Source organism: Ambystoma mexicanum, chromosome 8, assembly GCF_040938575.1.
Source record: "Ambystoma mexicanum isolate Mex_15411 chromosome 8, UKY_AmexF1_1, whole genome shotgun sequence".
NCBI classification, from domain to species: Eukaryota; Metazoa; Chordata; class Amphibia; order Caudata; family Ambystomatidae; genus Ambystoma; species Ambystoma mexicanum.
In genome coordinates, this window is record NC_090929.1 from 296235234 (window position 1) to 296251819 (window position 16586).

Here is a 16586-nt window from a genome sequence, read left to right on the forward strand (position 1 = left end):
ATTTTGGTTTTCTCTGGGTAGTAATAGAACCTCGCCAGTACAGAGCGTGGGCTTCAGGTTCCTGCACCCGCTCTTTGTGCTCTATCAATGGTGGTTCTGTGGTGTTTTCATCGTTGAAAAGTTTTTTAATTACTTCATTGATTACCTGGACGATGTCTCGTTGTGTCTCTCCTTCTTTTTCAGGAAACTCAAAGAAAATGAGGTTGTTTTTTTAAACATCTTTTTATTAATGATCGCAGCAGATACAGTAGCTCCTTCCCAGCATAATTTCAAACGTATCACACAGTGGTACATTATATAGGCACATAGGTGGTATATGAATTACATAGAGGTTTCCGTGTCCGAACACAATTCATATAGGTACATCCTGAAGGGGGCCTAGAGGTCCTTTGGCCGACTCATACTTGGTTGGGTCAAAACATACTGTTCCTCATTTTCATTAAAATAAGTCAAGTCTCGTAAGAAAGTGTTCATACTTGGTGGTACGGGCCTGTAGGATACATTTCTTTGCAACAGCACATGATACATTAAAAAGCCTTCTCTTTTTTTCGGAGCGCTTACCGATATCCCAGAACAGATATTTTTGGGGAGTCAGAGATGGGGGTATTTGCGTAATTTCCACCAACAATTCAGCCACCATCACCCAGAACTGCAACAACATGGGGCACTCCCAGTACATGTAAAAGGGCCCCGCCTGTGGCGCGCCGCATTTGGGGCATTCACTCGAGGCATCTGGCGTAAACTTGACTATCCTAACTGATGTATAGTGTAGTCTGTTCAGGATTTTGAATTGTATCTGGCGCAGGCCAGCATTAAGGGATATCTTTTTTGTGAGTGTGCAGTATCTACTCCATTTCTCGTCGGGTATAGATGTCTGCATATCAGCCTCCCATTTTTCTTTAACCAAATTCGCCGTGGGGGTGTGGGCTTGTATCGATGCATACAGTTTGGAGATTCCCAGCCCACCTTGGGTTGTAATCAGTTGTAGGCATGGGTGAGGGAGAGGCTCATTAGGGAAGAGTGGCCAGCGCGACTGGAATGTGGATCTCATTTGATAGTATTGAAGTGTCCGGAGCAGTCCCCTTCCCATGGCTTTCGCGAAATCAGTTAGAGTGGCAAACTTCCCGTCTATGAACATGTCGCCCACCCTCATTTCACCATTAGGGTCCCAGGTTTCCTGTATATCTGTATCAAAAGTGGGAGGAATATTAGGAAAGTTCCCTAGGGGAATCTCTGGGTTATAGGGTGTTTCCAACTTCAGCCTCCTGCATATCGCTCGCCACGCTCGCACAGTGCAACTCACAGGGTCGTGTTCACATGTGCCTCTGTGTCTAGGGTCAAAGATAACAGATTGTATATCAGTGGGTGCGACAGTGTGCATTTCTAACCATTTATGGGGAGAGATCCGTTTCATCATACCAAAATTTCGCAAATTGTGCCTGAACGACCAAGTAGTACAGTTCGAAGTCCGGGGCTGCAATGCCGCCGGTACAATATGGCTCTGTCATCTTCTCCCATCCTATTCTGGCCGTTTTACCATTCCAAAGGAATGTCGTAGCCATTGACCGAAGCTTGGAGAAAAAATCCTTACCCGGCCATATGGGGATATTCACAAATAGGTATAGTAGCTTGGGGAGTACGATTATTTTGGGGACTGCTATCCTACCGTGGAGTGAGATAGGGAGGTGTCTCCAAATCTGTAATTTCGTATTAATCAATTGTATTGCCTGTTCATGGTTGTCTACATACAGGGTTAGTTTATTCCTGGAGACCATCACCCCTAGGTATCTAATATGTCTTTCTGACCATTTAAGTCCGCATGTCACCTCAGGGCACTCTGTAGAGGGGGTGAGCGGGAACATTTCTGACTTTGCGTTGTTCACAGTGTATCCGGAGTATCCGCAAACTCGTGTATGTCTGCCATTATGGGTGCAATGTTTTTATCGGTTTCCCGTATGTATAATAGTGTATCGTCTGCATACAATGATGTTAATTGGGTGGATCCTTTCTTTATGATACCCTTGTCGCTGTGTCGCAATCTGACAGCTTCTGCCATAGGCTCTATTGTTAAGGCGAAGAGAATGGGTGAAAACGGGTACCCCTGTCTAGTGCCCCTGCCCAATACGAACATCTCGGAGTTGGTTCTATTGGTGCATACTCTTGCCCCAGGGCAAGCATATAACAGCTTGACATACTTGATGAAGTTGGGTCCCACCCCAAACGCCTCCAGCTCTGAGAAGAGGTATTCCCACGAGACCGAGTCAAACGCCTTCTCGGCATCGAGGGACACAGCAGCCGCCTGTCTACCCCGGTCTATCTGCGCCATTATCCCAAACAGCCTACGTAGATTTAAGGCGGTGGACCTCTGCGGGATGAATCCGCTCTGATCCGGATGGACCAAGGCGGGTACTATGGGTAACATGCGATTCGCCAATACCTTTGCAAAGATCTTTGCATCTACGTTTATAAGCGAAAGAGGTCGATAAAATGACATATCGTGGGGCGGACGACGAGGCTTGGGAAGTACAGTAATTTTGACTTCTCTCATTGTTGGTGGCAGTATTTGTTTTTCTAGAGCTTCATCCCACGTTTTTAGCATTATAGGGACTAGTTCTTCATGGAACTGTTTATAAAATTCGGCCCCCAGTCCATCAGAACCCGGTGCCTTACCAGATGTGAGGTCCTTGATTGCTTCAGTGATTTCTTCAGCAGTGACGGGCTGCTCAAGGGCCAATTTATTGTCGTCTGGGAGTGTCGGGAGATTGAGTGGAGCTGGATAGGCTTTTATCTCATTGGGTGGTTTTTATGTCTTTATTTGCGTTGAGTGTTTTATAGAAGTTGACAAATTTGCCGTTTATACCTTGTTCACTTGTGCCTGTTACGTTTTGTGCTGTTTGGATGCTAGTTATAGGGGTCATTTGCCTTTCATGTTTTATCAGATTGGCTAGTGTTTTCCCGGCCTTGTTTCCTTCCCCGATCTGCGTGCCGGGCAGGGGCCGCAATGTATCGTATCTCTCTGTTCTTCTTCCCTGCTTTCTAGTGCTGAGATCTGCATGTCGAATTGGGTTTCTAGGACATCTACTGAGGACTGGTTGGCATCCAGCCCCTGGATTTTCTCTTCCATGTCATCCACCTTCTTATCTAGTCCATCTAGTCTATGTGTGATGCCGGACCTGAAACCCTTGAGTTCTTCCAAGATTGCCGCCATGTCCCTCCTCATTGACGTCACTTATCTGCCATTGCTGTGTCCTCCGGGCCAACTGCTCCACTGTTGGCCTGGGGGCCGGGTTGAACTTGAATTTCTGGAGTGGGGCCACCCAGCTCATGAATATGTAGGTTGGTCTGCTCCACAGGTAGCTGGTTGCTGACAGGTCTGGGGGGGCCTCTGGATCCAGCCCTCTGCCAGGTCTGCTCTGTCTTGTGCGCTCTGTTCGGGTGAGTTATTTTGGCTAGGGTGCACCACGCCTCCCCCGCGCCAGGGATTTAAAAACCAGAGACTGAGACCAGAGTTATCACCCCCATGGGCTGCAGGGAGCGGTCCAAACGCCCCCTGACCGGGTGTTCCCAGCCCTCCCTGCGTGTCTGCGTTGTGCAGGTCTTGAGAACTGAAGTGTCCTGGACCTTTTAGGGGAACTCCGTCGCTAGCACTATTTGGGTTGTTGGCCTCCCAGGCGCTGTCAGGTGATGTGGGAGCTCTGCAGGGGCCTCTTCACCAGCGCTCGGGCCATTCCCCTGATTTCTGGGCAAGGTCACCACCCGGTAGAGGTGCTGCCTCGCCGTCTCATCCTCCTTAGATAGTTCCTTCTGGCTGGCGTGTATAGATGGTGAGGAGGAGCCCTCTCTGTCGCTGTGGACGTCTGGGGTCGCGGATGGCAGGGTGTTTCCCTTTTCTCTCCCACAACTCTCCGGCAACTTGGCCCTTTGAGTGGGCGCGAGGAATCGGGTTATCTGGACCCCTCCCTGGGCCCTCAGATCTTGCAATCCACACTGGGCAGGGGGCAATTGTACTCACCGCTGCCACGTGAGCTTTCTGTCGCGGTGTGTGCTCTCCCCTCGCCGATTGCCTAATATCTGTTGTCCTTAATGGGGGAGCGGCGACGGATATACTGTGGTAGCTCCTTTGCGGGGATTATGCTTTCATGAGAGCTTAACTGCTGGTGGGGACCTTTAACAGCATGCAGGCTCGTATAGATGTAGTTTGGGGCCGCAAGGCGGCTCATAGATTGTACTTCTTCCGCCTCAGCTTCCCGGCCGTTTTTCTATGTGATTACTATTAAGCGGTTATAAATAACCTATCATATCATATCATTCCGGGGGTCTTCCGGTCCATCGTTATACCCCCACGTTGTCCTTCGTTTTAGCTGGGTCGGGGGGTCAGCAGTGCAGCACTCTGGGGGCTAATTCGGGGGGGGCTCTTCTCCTGTTTATGCCCTGCTGGAGGGGAGCGACGCAGATGAATTAGCACATCACTCTGCTCCCTGGTGGCCTATCACTCCCTGTTTTTAAAGTTGGGAGTACAATTATTTTTTGAGTAAAAAGCTAAGCTCCATTGCCAATGGGGGTATTTTATAAGCAAGTAAAATGTTTTAAATTTATAAAACAAATGTTTTTGTAATAAATACTTCTTTGCACCTAGTTTATTCATGCACATTAAGAGATACATTTAATCTCGTCCTATCAGCCAGTAATAATAATAGTTTCTTTGTGTGGTAGTACTACTGGCCCAAACTTATCCATGCAGCTGTGGGTGAAAGCAGGGGCACAAGGCCCTAGGTTTCTGTTTCCTATTTTCTGTTGGGAGTATTTGTACTCCCTATTTTTTTTGTTGTTGAGTATTTATGTATTTTTAGGGAGTAAAAGTGTCCGATACACCCCTTATCTCTAGGGCTGGAGGTACACAACAATATGAAAGCAAGATGCAAATACCTAAATGTCACCAAAAGCGGTGGGAGTCCCGGAATGGAAAAAGCAAGTAGTGCTGCAGATGCGGATTGAGTTTGACAGATAGATCGGTGCAGTTTCGCAGTTATGGAAGAAGTGCAGTGCCGTCTGTCCAAGTGCTGCAATAGCAGGGGCACTGCAAGTACAGAACGGAGCTTCACTGCCAGCACTGCATGTATTACCTGTCAAAATGAAACCCTGGGAAGTGAAAGCGAGGATTGGCATGCAGTCGAGTGGGGGCTGCCTTAGAAGAGCAGGCAGAGTAGCTTAGGTGCATTGCCAGAGCTGTGTGAGTCACAGGACTGAAATAGCAAGGGTTGCAGCAGGTCATTATTTCAGTGTTGCAGATCAGAAGCAGCTGAGAATTGCATGCTGGGTTTGTGATACCTTTGAAGGACTAAGATGCACAGTCAGTGCTCTGTGAAAGTCCATGTGTAGGAACAGTGGAGTACTTGAATCACTAGCTTGGTGCAGGGCATGAAGAAAGGGTGCAGCTGTATGATGGTCCAAGTCTCTTAACTACAGTGTCATGGATGCAACGTTGAAATGAGAATAGTGGGGAGGATTTTTGTGCATTGCCAGAGCTCTGTGTGGGGCTCTTCGTACTCCATCCCCGTACTAATAAAATAACTAAGCGAAAGGGCAGTAGTAATTAAAGGTGTGCGAACCAGGCGGGCCTAAAACTGCCTTGGACCAAGTGGCTGGCTGCAGCTCAACTGAATCAACTGGCCTAACTGGCTTAAAACACAAGCTGAACAAAACCTGCTTGCCATGAAAAAAACAAGAAAATATTATGTGAAAGCAACGTCTGTTTGGCTGCGGCCTCGCTGCCCTACTTACGCATCCCTTTTCATAGCTCCTTTATTAAGCAGCAGACCATTTACATTAGAAGCTTTTTGGCAGCAGTTGCAGGTGCGACTTAATGTCTGTGGCAAAGCCATCCAAGTAAAAAAGTTAGCTAATAAGAACTGGATGCCAGCATTTCAACACGAAAGGTCTCCCACAGCTAGAGTTAACTATCAAACAGGCGCCTTCTTCCATGCCAGTCACAAAACACCCTCGCGCCTTTTTAAACTGACCAGTTTATTTTAATACTTGTTTCACGTGCACAAAAGGTTTTTGAGGAACGTCAGATAATTCTGCACATCATTCATAACAACTGGATGTTTGCCTGTGACTACAGGAGGTCACCTTGTTATGTTATGCTACTGTGCTTTGGTTTACCACCGGAATACGGCCTAACTCGTAAGGAGGGAAGAATAGCAGGAGCAAGCATGAAGGAAAGGGAGGGAAAGTGGGAAACGAGTGTTTAGACCAGAGAGGTGGTTAGGAGGGGCTAAATGCTTGTGTTAGTATGGGTACATGTTCGTTCATTATGTACGGACTATCCCCTGGAAAAGGTGACACGGAAAAGTGTATGTGGAGCTAACACATGCACTGAAATGCCAGGGCAGTTTCCGAGCATTATAAAACAGAGATCTTGTCACACTTTTGGTTTTTTGTTGTGGTGTGTCATGAAAGTAAAGTTGAAAAAACCAGGGTAGATTTCATAGGTTGCCAGTTCTTTGCATTCTGGTACTTTACTTGAAGTCTTTCATTCACAATGAGGAAAACAAAGCTACAATGGTATTTCTGTACTTTTCAGGTAATCTCCATACGAGTACTATTTATCTGCTTAACTGTCTTAAGGGCAGACTGTTCCCAAATCCCAAATAACCCCCCTTAAATAGAGTTTGTGGTCCTGGGCCAATTATTTCATGACACTGCGCCATATCTGCCAAATGTGGTATGACAGGTATTGGTTGTGTGTTGTGGAGGTGGGGAGGCAGGACAGCAGGTATGGATTTTGTGATGTGGAGTGGGAAGGCAGGACATCCGGTAGGGGCTTTGTTGGGTGTGAGGAGGGAGGATGCCAAATATGGCTTATGTGTTGTGGGGAGGCAAAGCCAAGTATGTGTCCTGTGCTGTGGGGAGCGCTGGAGGGGGAGGACTCTAGGCTTGCTGGCATTTAGAGTCAAACTAGACCCCCCTGGTTTGGTGCTACCTAATTAATTGAATCTTTTATTATGAGCTTATTACTGGAGACCAGTCTCTAAGCGTGGGACCGGGATTCGAACCTGTGTTGCCCTGCGTTTGCTTTCTTTCAAAACAAACACGTTGCCCTTGAGCTACCATCCAGGCACATGGATTCTGTAGCTCACCCACATTTAGTGGTGATGTCACTTACACAGCCATATGTTCTGGACATGGGGGTAGCTTCCAGGGCTGTACTCCGGTCGGGTTCTCTTTGAGGAGTTGGGTCTCTGTGTTTGGATTGTCTCTGCAGACATTCTTGCGGATGTAACTGTATTTCAAAGCAACATGTCACATGGCTGAAGACCGTCCTGAGCCCTCATCCGCTTATTGGGGGTTCAGAGACCTCATTTATTTGAACATAAGCTGTGCTCTGAGTGGCCTCGAGTTACAGGGAGCACCATTAGCACCAGCAGGACATGGTGTCCTCATTTGCATAAATGGTGCTAACAAGGCCCCCTGATATGTAAGCAGAGGCGTTGCTAGGGGGTGGCTAAGGGGGCTATAGCCCCTAATCTTTTGGTTGTAGCCCCGGATAGAATCTCAGGAGCTACACCTAAAAGACTAGCTAGCCCCCAGTCCCAACAGTTCAGATATCAGCGTAGCCCCGGGTCCTTTCCAGACCTAGCAACACTCCTGTATGTAAGGATGTTTAGAGGACAAAGGCCTCTTCCCAGCTGGTGTCCCCCCCCGCCCCCCACCATAGGGGTGGAACACTCTGCACCTTGGAAGTTGCAGGTAGGGGTGCAAAGGGAGCATCACATGCATTATTTGCCTGCCCTGCTGCCTGCATAATACCGTGCATTCACTGGACTGTGAGGACACCTGCCCAATAGGCTTCCAGGCTGATTGGTTCTCCTTGGTGTCAGGCCTGGGCTATGTGGACCCCTGGTTCAGCTGCAAACCCCCAAAACTATCCTGCTATCTTTGTGTGGCCGTGGGGGTTCACCCTTCTGTCCTTTAGCAATATTTCTATGAAACTCTGCAGGTATTCTTTCAATTTTCCATTCTTTCCTTTTGTGGTGGGGGTTTTGGGGGCTGGGGCGGGGGCGGGGGTAGTGCTTTCAGTCAGAATCCACAGAGAACTGTGCAGTTTGATGTTCGGGGGAGCTTTCTTGTTGCATGGAATTAGGGTGGACAATGTTTTACACTGTATAATGGGTTATCATTTTATTTTCTGAGTGTTTTACACAGGGCCATTATTTCTCACTGAATGGCATTGCTCGAGAAGTTAAGGCTGCACTTGCCATATGGCATCATCAACTGGAAATGTGAGTTTGCACATTAGATATGGGTAATTGCTTCGGATACTTTGTATTATTAGCCACTGAAAGGCATTGCTGGAGCATTCGAAGCTGTGCTTGGCATCCGGCAACAAGACCATTTGATGATTATCAGTTGCGAAAGAGATATCACACATGAACTCAGTTTGGACAATGCAACCTCAAAATGGAGTATGTTGAAGCAGAGAGGTGTTCCGGTTTAAGAGGGTATTCTTTTCAGTGTGCAGCCCGAGCTGGCCGTGAAACTCAGCATAAATGCACACGTTTTGATATTTCCCATTCACACACTGAAAATGGAACCACTTATTAACATTGTAAAGTTCAACTACTGGGATATAACCCAACAATGTAAGCAATGTAGATTGTTCAGTCATTTCTGACATTGTTCCAAAGTGAGAGAGAAAAATGGCCAGCCCCTGAATATTTCGTGTGGTACACTGCGTTGCTTGTTGGGAAATCCAAGACTCCCCTGCTCTCAATACTGAGCAAGCTAAGCCCCTGCGCGTTGGTTTGCAAGCTAGGAGATACCGCTGGGAGGGGCTCTTTATAGATAGTAGTACCTGGGTCGTCTGCAGCCAGCTGCGTGAGCGACCGCTCCAGGGACTTCTGCTTCTTTTCTTTCCGGCGGTGGCAGCGGTGATGGTGATGATGCGTCCGGTCGGGTGGCACCCTCTCCAGGGAGTACTCGTAGAGGGGAATCCTCTGCGGCCGCTGCTGTGGTGCTGGCGTGAGCGTGGACACCGAGCGCTTCATTGGGCTGCCATCGGGGATGGGCTGTGGAAACAGAAGTGACAATCAGAAACACGGACAGTGGGTACCCCATGCACACTGCACGAGGTAAAAGGGGCTGGTCCTGGCAAGCACCCTAGACGATGGAGAACATGGCAACAATGAGGGGGCGACCTCACTTGCACGTGGTGGAGCAACAGACCCACACTGGCTACTCTCAATCCCACGCCCTTGGGCACTTGCCTGCTAGTGTGACGAATCTCGTGTCTCCTATTCCTTTCCTGCAGAACTGATGAGCATGTCTGGTCGTCTTCTGTCCCAGCTTCAGTACCTGTTCCTCATCTGCCCTCCAGCGAGCGGACAAGGTGCACTATGAGGAAGCCGCTTCTGCTAGGCCTAATGGGCCAGTGTGTGTGCCCTCATATGGTGCGGCCATTTCGGCACCTTGGCCGCAGGTCCCTTTTAGCCGAGTCCAGTGCGTTTCCGCGCATGGAGCTGTCCTGTAAGTGAACGAAGGCACTAATCGTAAAGGGTTTTCCTTCAATAAAATGTTACCCGAAGCGAAGCACTGCATTTATTAGTGCTTGGGGTGACAATATATTTGAGAAAAACATATATTCAGGCGCGGATAGGTCCTTAACCCTGCTGTCTGCCACCAACGGAGTGTGCCTAAGAGAGACCTGCGCCCAAGGTGCTGCGCCGAAACGGTGGCGGCTGAATGCCCAGCTTCCAAAATCGGTGCAGCAGGCAATGAGAAAAGAAGCCGGACATTCTGTGGTGCCATCTAGTGGAGTTCGAGGGATTCCTTCCATGGCAGTGTGTTTGGCAGAAGGATACAGATACAAGGAGGAAGGGAAAGACATATTAATGACGGAGAGAAAAGGGGGCAGAGAGGGGGAGCAAGAGAGAGACAGCGAGAGTGTGCAAGAGAGGAGAGAGAGACATAACTGAGAGGCAGCTAAGGTAATAGGGAACGGGCAGAGAGAGAGGGGGTGGGGGCATACGAACTAGCGTCAGAGGTCGGGAAACGCGGCTACATTTCCATAGTTTGAGAGGGAGTACAAGGATAGAGGTATAAGAGAGAGACAGAGTGAGAGCGAGAGCGTGAGGGAGGGGTGGCGGCAGAAGCAGAACAAGCACACCTAAAGATCTCAGAAAGGCAACGAGAGTGCCAAAGGAAGGCAGGGGAAGCAATAGCAAAGCCATAGAGACATTACAGAAAGAGGTGGATGCAAGACAAGGTAGAAAGAGAGTGATGCCGTTAGAAACAGCATGTTAAAGGCAATAGAGAAACAGGCAGAGAGAAGGAAGAGTGTTAAGCGGACTAAAAGAGACAAGAAGGAAGGGGCGATGGCAGAAAAAATAAAGGTGCATCTAGTATAGGGAGAACAAAGAGGCATGAAAAGATGGACAATGACAGAGTGGGGAAAAATGATGGGTAGGATGAGAGAGGGATATAGTGGAGGAAAAAGGAAAGAGGTATACGCAGAAGGATATATGAAGGAGGACACAACGAAGAAGGAGAAGCAATTAAGGAGCTAGGAAGAAGGGAGAAGTAAGTGGGACGAGAAGAAAAGAGGGATATGGTGGAAGAAGAAAACAGCGGGATGGGGAAAAAAACAACAATTGGGATATGATAAAAGATAGAGGAAGAGAAGGACAAGGAGAAAAGACTCAATTTAAGTAAGGAAAAAAACGCAATTTGGTGAGAAACGAGGGGAACAGGGAGGAAGTAAAATAAAAGTACACCTCTCTCACTTCTAGCGAACCTTGTACGGCTAGTCCAAATAACCCCTTCTTCCACATACATTTATGGTATAATGCCTCCCCTGCTGCGAGAAGGGGCAAAACACTTTCTGCGTCGCCTGAATGAATTTGGGCCACAGCTCAAGTTTTCCCGATTACTCCAACCCAGCTGCTGGAGGATCCCAAAGCCCCAATCCTTTATTCTTTGTTAAAGTCAGTGATGGGGGCTTCAGGGAGGGTTGCATGAGGGGAGGGACACTACTGACTAAGAGAGCAGGAGTCAGTACAGTGAGTACATTGTACTTACTGATATGTCAAATCACCCTTCCTCCACACTAATGCGAAGACTAAACAGAAGCCCTGATTAGTTGCAAGTGGGGTAGCAACAACAGATAGTAGTCTGGCTAAAGAGGTTTGTAAGAAGGGCCTGAACAAACTCAGTTTCCACCGGAGAGCTTAAATCGCTTGCATAATATTTACAGAAAGCATGTGGAGAGTGGCAGCCTTGTAGATTACTCACAAAAGGGGGCTTGCTGCTGAAAGGCTATTGATGCTGCCCAGGCCTTGACCTCATGCACGTGCATGTCTTTAGCTTGCCGACCCATCAAAGAAGATTGAAAGCAAGAAGCAATCCCATAGGTTGTATACATCTTTGACGTCTGTCGGATGGACGGGCGTGTGCATGTTGTGAACTCCTGGTAAAAACAGCCTTTGCATTCAGCTTTTAGAGTTTTTTTCGTCGGTCTAAGCATCGGGCCAGAGGATTGGCTTATGTTTATGGAAAACTCAGTATGCCACTCAACAAAGGGTGTTTTAAATTCACTCAGACTTTTTTCTGAGGTAACTTCAATAAGAAGCACGTCACTGTTTTTCAGGAAACAAGTTACTATGACGGTTAAATGTGTTATGAACCATTCCACCAAAAGATTAACATAAATCTTTGGCATCCAGGGTGGGGATTCTGAGCTAAAACAAACAAGGGGAGCAGGTAATTGAAAAGGTGCTAAGGCAAGCCCTCGGCGAAAGGGCGAGCTGCTACTGTTGTGCTGAGAGCGGAGAAGTGGAGAAGTGGAGGACTGCTGAACGTGACACTTCAGCGCACTTATTTGAACATCAGAATACTTGCACATTCAGGCATTCAATCGAACGCGAGGTACGTGTGCCTTTAAGGGGTAGAGTCAGCACAGTCAGCTGACTCTACAGCTGTCCTTATTAAGGCGGCCTCGACGCCCTTGCGGCGTAAGCCTTCGGCGAAAGGGCTAGCTGCTACTGTTGTGCTGTTGTGGGCGTAGTGGGCGGCTTAAGAGTCTGGTCGCTTTTACGCGGCTTCACAAGGAAAGCATGCAGCAATGTCCAAGGAAATGAGTCGCCGAGCTGAAACGGCTACCGCCTGCCTCCCGAAACAGCTAAAAACACGAGCCCAACTTAAGAACTGGACCCCTCCTGAAGGACTGAGTGCCGCTCTGGACATCTCACTAGCGCCCCATGAAGCGGCGCTAAATCAAGCAAGCCACCAAAGTAATGTGAAATAGTTACATACTGAGCCCTTAGTACCCATCCTTAATACTGATGAAACCAGTGCAATTGACGCTTCTCATGGGGAGCTTTGTGCGGTCTTGTCTTACACTGGGCCCAACGAAAGCCTAAAGGCAAACGTGGAACTCATGGCTTCTGCAGAGAAGGCTGCACAAACAATGGCGGCGGGCGGGCCTAATGGGACTCGGCGAACGTGATCGTCTTGTGCGAGTCAGTGCAGGATACGGCGACGCCACTCACCGCACAAAGGTGCTCCCAAACATCGTTGGTCGCTCGGGCGGATGCGATTGCGAACAACGAGGAAGCTGACGTGTCGGGTCTGACAAACGCTAGAAGGAGTATTCTCCATACTATACTTGATACTAATTCATCACTGTGTCCGGGGCAACGCCAGGTTCCATTGCTGCAGGAACTAGCGTGGTCCCGTTTCAAAACTCTAGCGGGCAGGAGCAGCATGCAACTACAACAGGGTCACAATGATTTGCTTAAGCAGGGGCTCTGCCAACACCTTTGTCTTGACCTGTTACCCTCAGTCACTGCGGAGATGAGATCTACTTACCACAGCGCAAACGAGATCTTGAATGATAACGCGGCAACAATTCAGGCGTCTAGTGATTATCTTTCACCTACTGCTGATGAGGAGGTGTTTTTACGGCCTGCTAACACTTTAACTAAAAATGCACCAACTGAAAATCGTTGCAACTCCCTCGACGTGGTAAACAAGTTACTCTCTGACCTAACTTGCATCAACAAAGCCCGCGCTCTGAAGTTCTGTACCAATGCGACCGCCACAACTAATCTACGGTCTTCAAACAAATGTACTGACAACTTCATACATGAAGACGTCCCACCACTTCATATGACTCAACGAACGATCCTCACAAAACAAAAGAAAAACTGTTGCAAGTAGCTCTGGTAGTCCACGATGCTCACAAAGAAAAAAATCTAAACGGGACGAGAGTCCAAATCCATCCATTTATATAGAGGAGAGGCAATTCGCAAACGCAATACACAGTTTGAACCTTAACACGCAAGAGTCGACGTCTTCCTTATCATCCACTGATTCCTCTTCGGACGAGTATTCTCAGATGGAGCAGTTCCACTCAAAAGCTCGCATAGCCAAAATGCGTATGCACGAAAGGCGAGTTCGGGGCCACAAAAGAGCGACACTTGCCAACAACGCCAACTGGCAAAGTGAGATTCAATCCACAATAATATCATGAGAACACCAAAGATCTCACAACATTGGTAGCTATATTGAACACGAAATTCGTAGACCTCTAAAAAAACTGTAATTTACTTAAAGATGCTCTATAGACCCTATCTCTCAAGCATGACAGCATGTTAGACACCTTAAACATACAGTTAAAAAATAACAACATGGATAAAAAAAATCCTGGAGGAAGTTGCAAGGGAGGCGTTGAGCATCTTCAAACACAAAAACTCTAACGAGGAAGGGACGCTTAAGCCCCCTACAACTAGTTTGGGCTGCCAAGTGGAGTCAGTGATTACTGAGACTCTCTTCCCCAAGGCGAAAGACGCCTCTAGCGTTCCAGAATCCCATCAAGACTGCAATGAGAGCAGAGAACAGCAGACGAGGAAAGTGGGCGAACGGGAGAGAAAACCCTCGACAAGAGAAGGCCCGCCTGATCAGCATGAAAAATCCTCACTTCAAAAGAATATTGAAGCTAGTTCGTTTGCTGAAGCTTTGAAAACCAGTCAGGAGACCTCCAATTTGGTGCTCTCTAACCCTCAGACAGCTTCATCTTCAATGAATAGCGAGGAGGGCCCTCAACCTCTTGATGACACGCAGGAACCCACAAATATTGTGGGTGCATCTAAACCGACAGTCCTTATCTTGTCACTGGACCAAAAGGACACGTCCAAGACAGTAACTTGCCTGTCACAAGTAGTGCCTAAGGCTAGCATAGAGCACCGTCACTTATTCAACATCTTTAAGAGTGCTCCTGGCCAGGCACGCTCTAATTCAGTGAATCCTGTCACTAACAGTGTGATGACGAAAAAAACAAAAAATCAACCACTGAAAAAATCGAGACAGGCAACCAATTCGAGAAAATCTCTACGCAATTTAAAATCTGTAAACGTAACAGTCAACACAAACAACTGGAAAGGACAAGCACAAGTGTCAACCGACTCAAAAATACTTGTGGACAACGTCGACACAGAAAAAGTGGTGGGGGAAGAGTCGATCGATTTAACAAACTTATCCACATACGATGATGAGGAACGAATAGAGGTAAAAAAGACGTCGGTGGCGGAGGAAACGACCAGCGAACTGGCGGAACGCGAGTCTGCACTAGTAAATGGAACTTTCCTTCCCAATGCAGCGAAAACATTTAACAACCATCGCACATGTACGTTGCTTAAAAATGTGGTTACCACTACAACAAACGAAGGGCCTAAATCCCCTACATTTCTAACAATGGAGGAAAAACAGAAGCAGCTAATTAAGTCTTGCACAACGACAAACGCTATGGGAAAATCAAAGGGAACCCTGCTATTGACATCTTGTAGCGACCCGTTCAGTAGAGAGAACGTTCAACCTATAAATAACTCAAGAAAGCATGCAGACTTGACGCTAACTAAAATGCAGTCTCCTGTAAGGACCTCCAAGAAGACATCAAATTGCAACTTGAAAAGCCCCTTGCGATCAATGAGGAACGTTATGAAGCCATCAACAGACAAAACAGAGATGTCAACCCTCTACACGGTGACTTTAGAAAGAATAGATAATGCAGATAACCTGATATTAAATCGCCACAAAGTGCGGCATTTGTTCCAACTAATTCCAAGCCTACGAACAATTGTATCGGATGATCTGAGAATCGTTGAATTTTGTGACAACAAAAGAGACGACAAAGTGACACTGCACATGAAGTCAAAAATAATTTTCGAAGCGATATTAGAAGCTAATCCGACTCTGCTATCCCTCGGGTTTGACATTTACAAGAGCACTGACAGGCGCCTGGAAGAGAAGTTCCACTCACAGCCGCCTGTCTCTAAGCTGGTACGCAACAGTTCTATCGTGAACAGTCCACCCAAACTGATGATCTCGAACAAGCGCAGACCATCTACCATCTACCATCTAGACACGGCGATCAAATACAAATAACCATTAATGGATCATCTTCTTCACCAAGCGCCGTGGATGCCGACTCAGAAAAACTAAATGTGACGAATGATTGGGCTTGGATCGCTGTTGCACTAAATGGTAAATCGTCTCTATAATGTGAGGCATTGAACAAACAAACCCTAATAAAATTGGGCTTGTGGAACACAAGAGGATTCAGTCACCTTTTTCATACACCTTGGCTGCAAGACATGGATTTGGTCTGCTTACAGGAAACATGGCTATCCGGAAGCCCCATTTTGCAAAACTTTGAAATCGTCCACAATCCTACAATAAGACAACCAAAAGGAAGACCAATGACTGGGCTGATGATTGTGGCAAGGAAATCTACTGGCCTTAGAATCATCTCATCCTCTAATGTTTCTCCATTTATTCAGACAGCAAGGGTTCGTACTGCAAATGTTCCAGACGGAGACCCTGACGACCTGAACATCATTAACGTCTATTGGAACCATTCTGCGATATAAACCTCACTCTTCATTGACCAAAAATACCACGCTAATAGATGCACTCTTTGAAGAAGAAGAATCTCCTAACCTGATCATCTGTGGAGACCTCAACATTGAGTGCACGAAGTATGAAAACAAGAAAAGTGGGGAAGCAGTAACCATAGCCAATAAAGACGCAGCCTCCAAATGGTGCCAGAAAATGGAAGCGAGAAGTATGTCGATGATGAATGGCAACGTGACAGGTGACATCCCTGCCGACCCTACATGGAGAAGAACGAACCAATACTCTGTCTTGGACTACATGTTTGTGTCAGATGCGGTACATACACAAGCACTTCGGTTTGAGATGAAACTAATGACCCATAGTGACCACGACATGGTGATATTGAGCCTAAACGCATCAGGTGTGACATCCACTCCAGCTTGGTCTCACGGCGTGTCTGTTCGCTCCAGCAGAATACGCCTTGAACTTGCTGATGCAGAAGTAAACAAAATTGTGACCAATTTAAACCAAGCAGACAATGAGGTCGAATACTGTCATTTACTGACTGACTTTACAGAACACAAACAAGGGCTAAAACACAAAAAATGTGCTCATAAACATAGTTTCGATTTACAGATACAACAGCGCAAAAGACTGATGCGACAGGAATTGCAAATGCTATCCACAGAGCGCAA

The 16586-nt window shown here is 47.3% G+C and overlaps 1 protein-coding gene across 5 annotated transcripts in view; it reads right to left on the bottom strand.

Annotated features, from left to right (window-relative positions):
- CACNA1B (calcium voltage-gated channel subunit alpha1 B) overlaps positions 1 to 16586 on the bottom strand; it is a 2298664-nt gene that overhangs the window by 84445 nt on the left and 2197633 nt on the right. For all 5 annotated transcript variants that reach the window (XM_069609698.1, XM_069609696.1, XM_069609700.1 and 2 more), the window contains one exon: positions 8858 to 9071. In XM_069609698.1, the coding sequence (XP_069465799.1) occupies positions 8858 to 9071 (214 nt within the window). The remainder of the gene's footprint in view (positions 1 to 8857; positions 9072 to 16586) is intronic.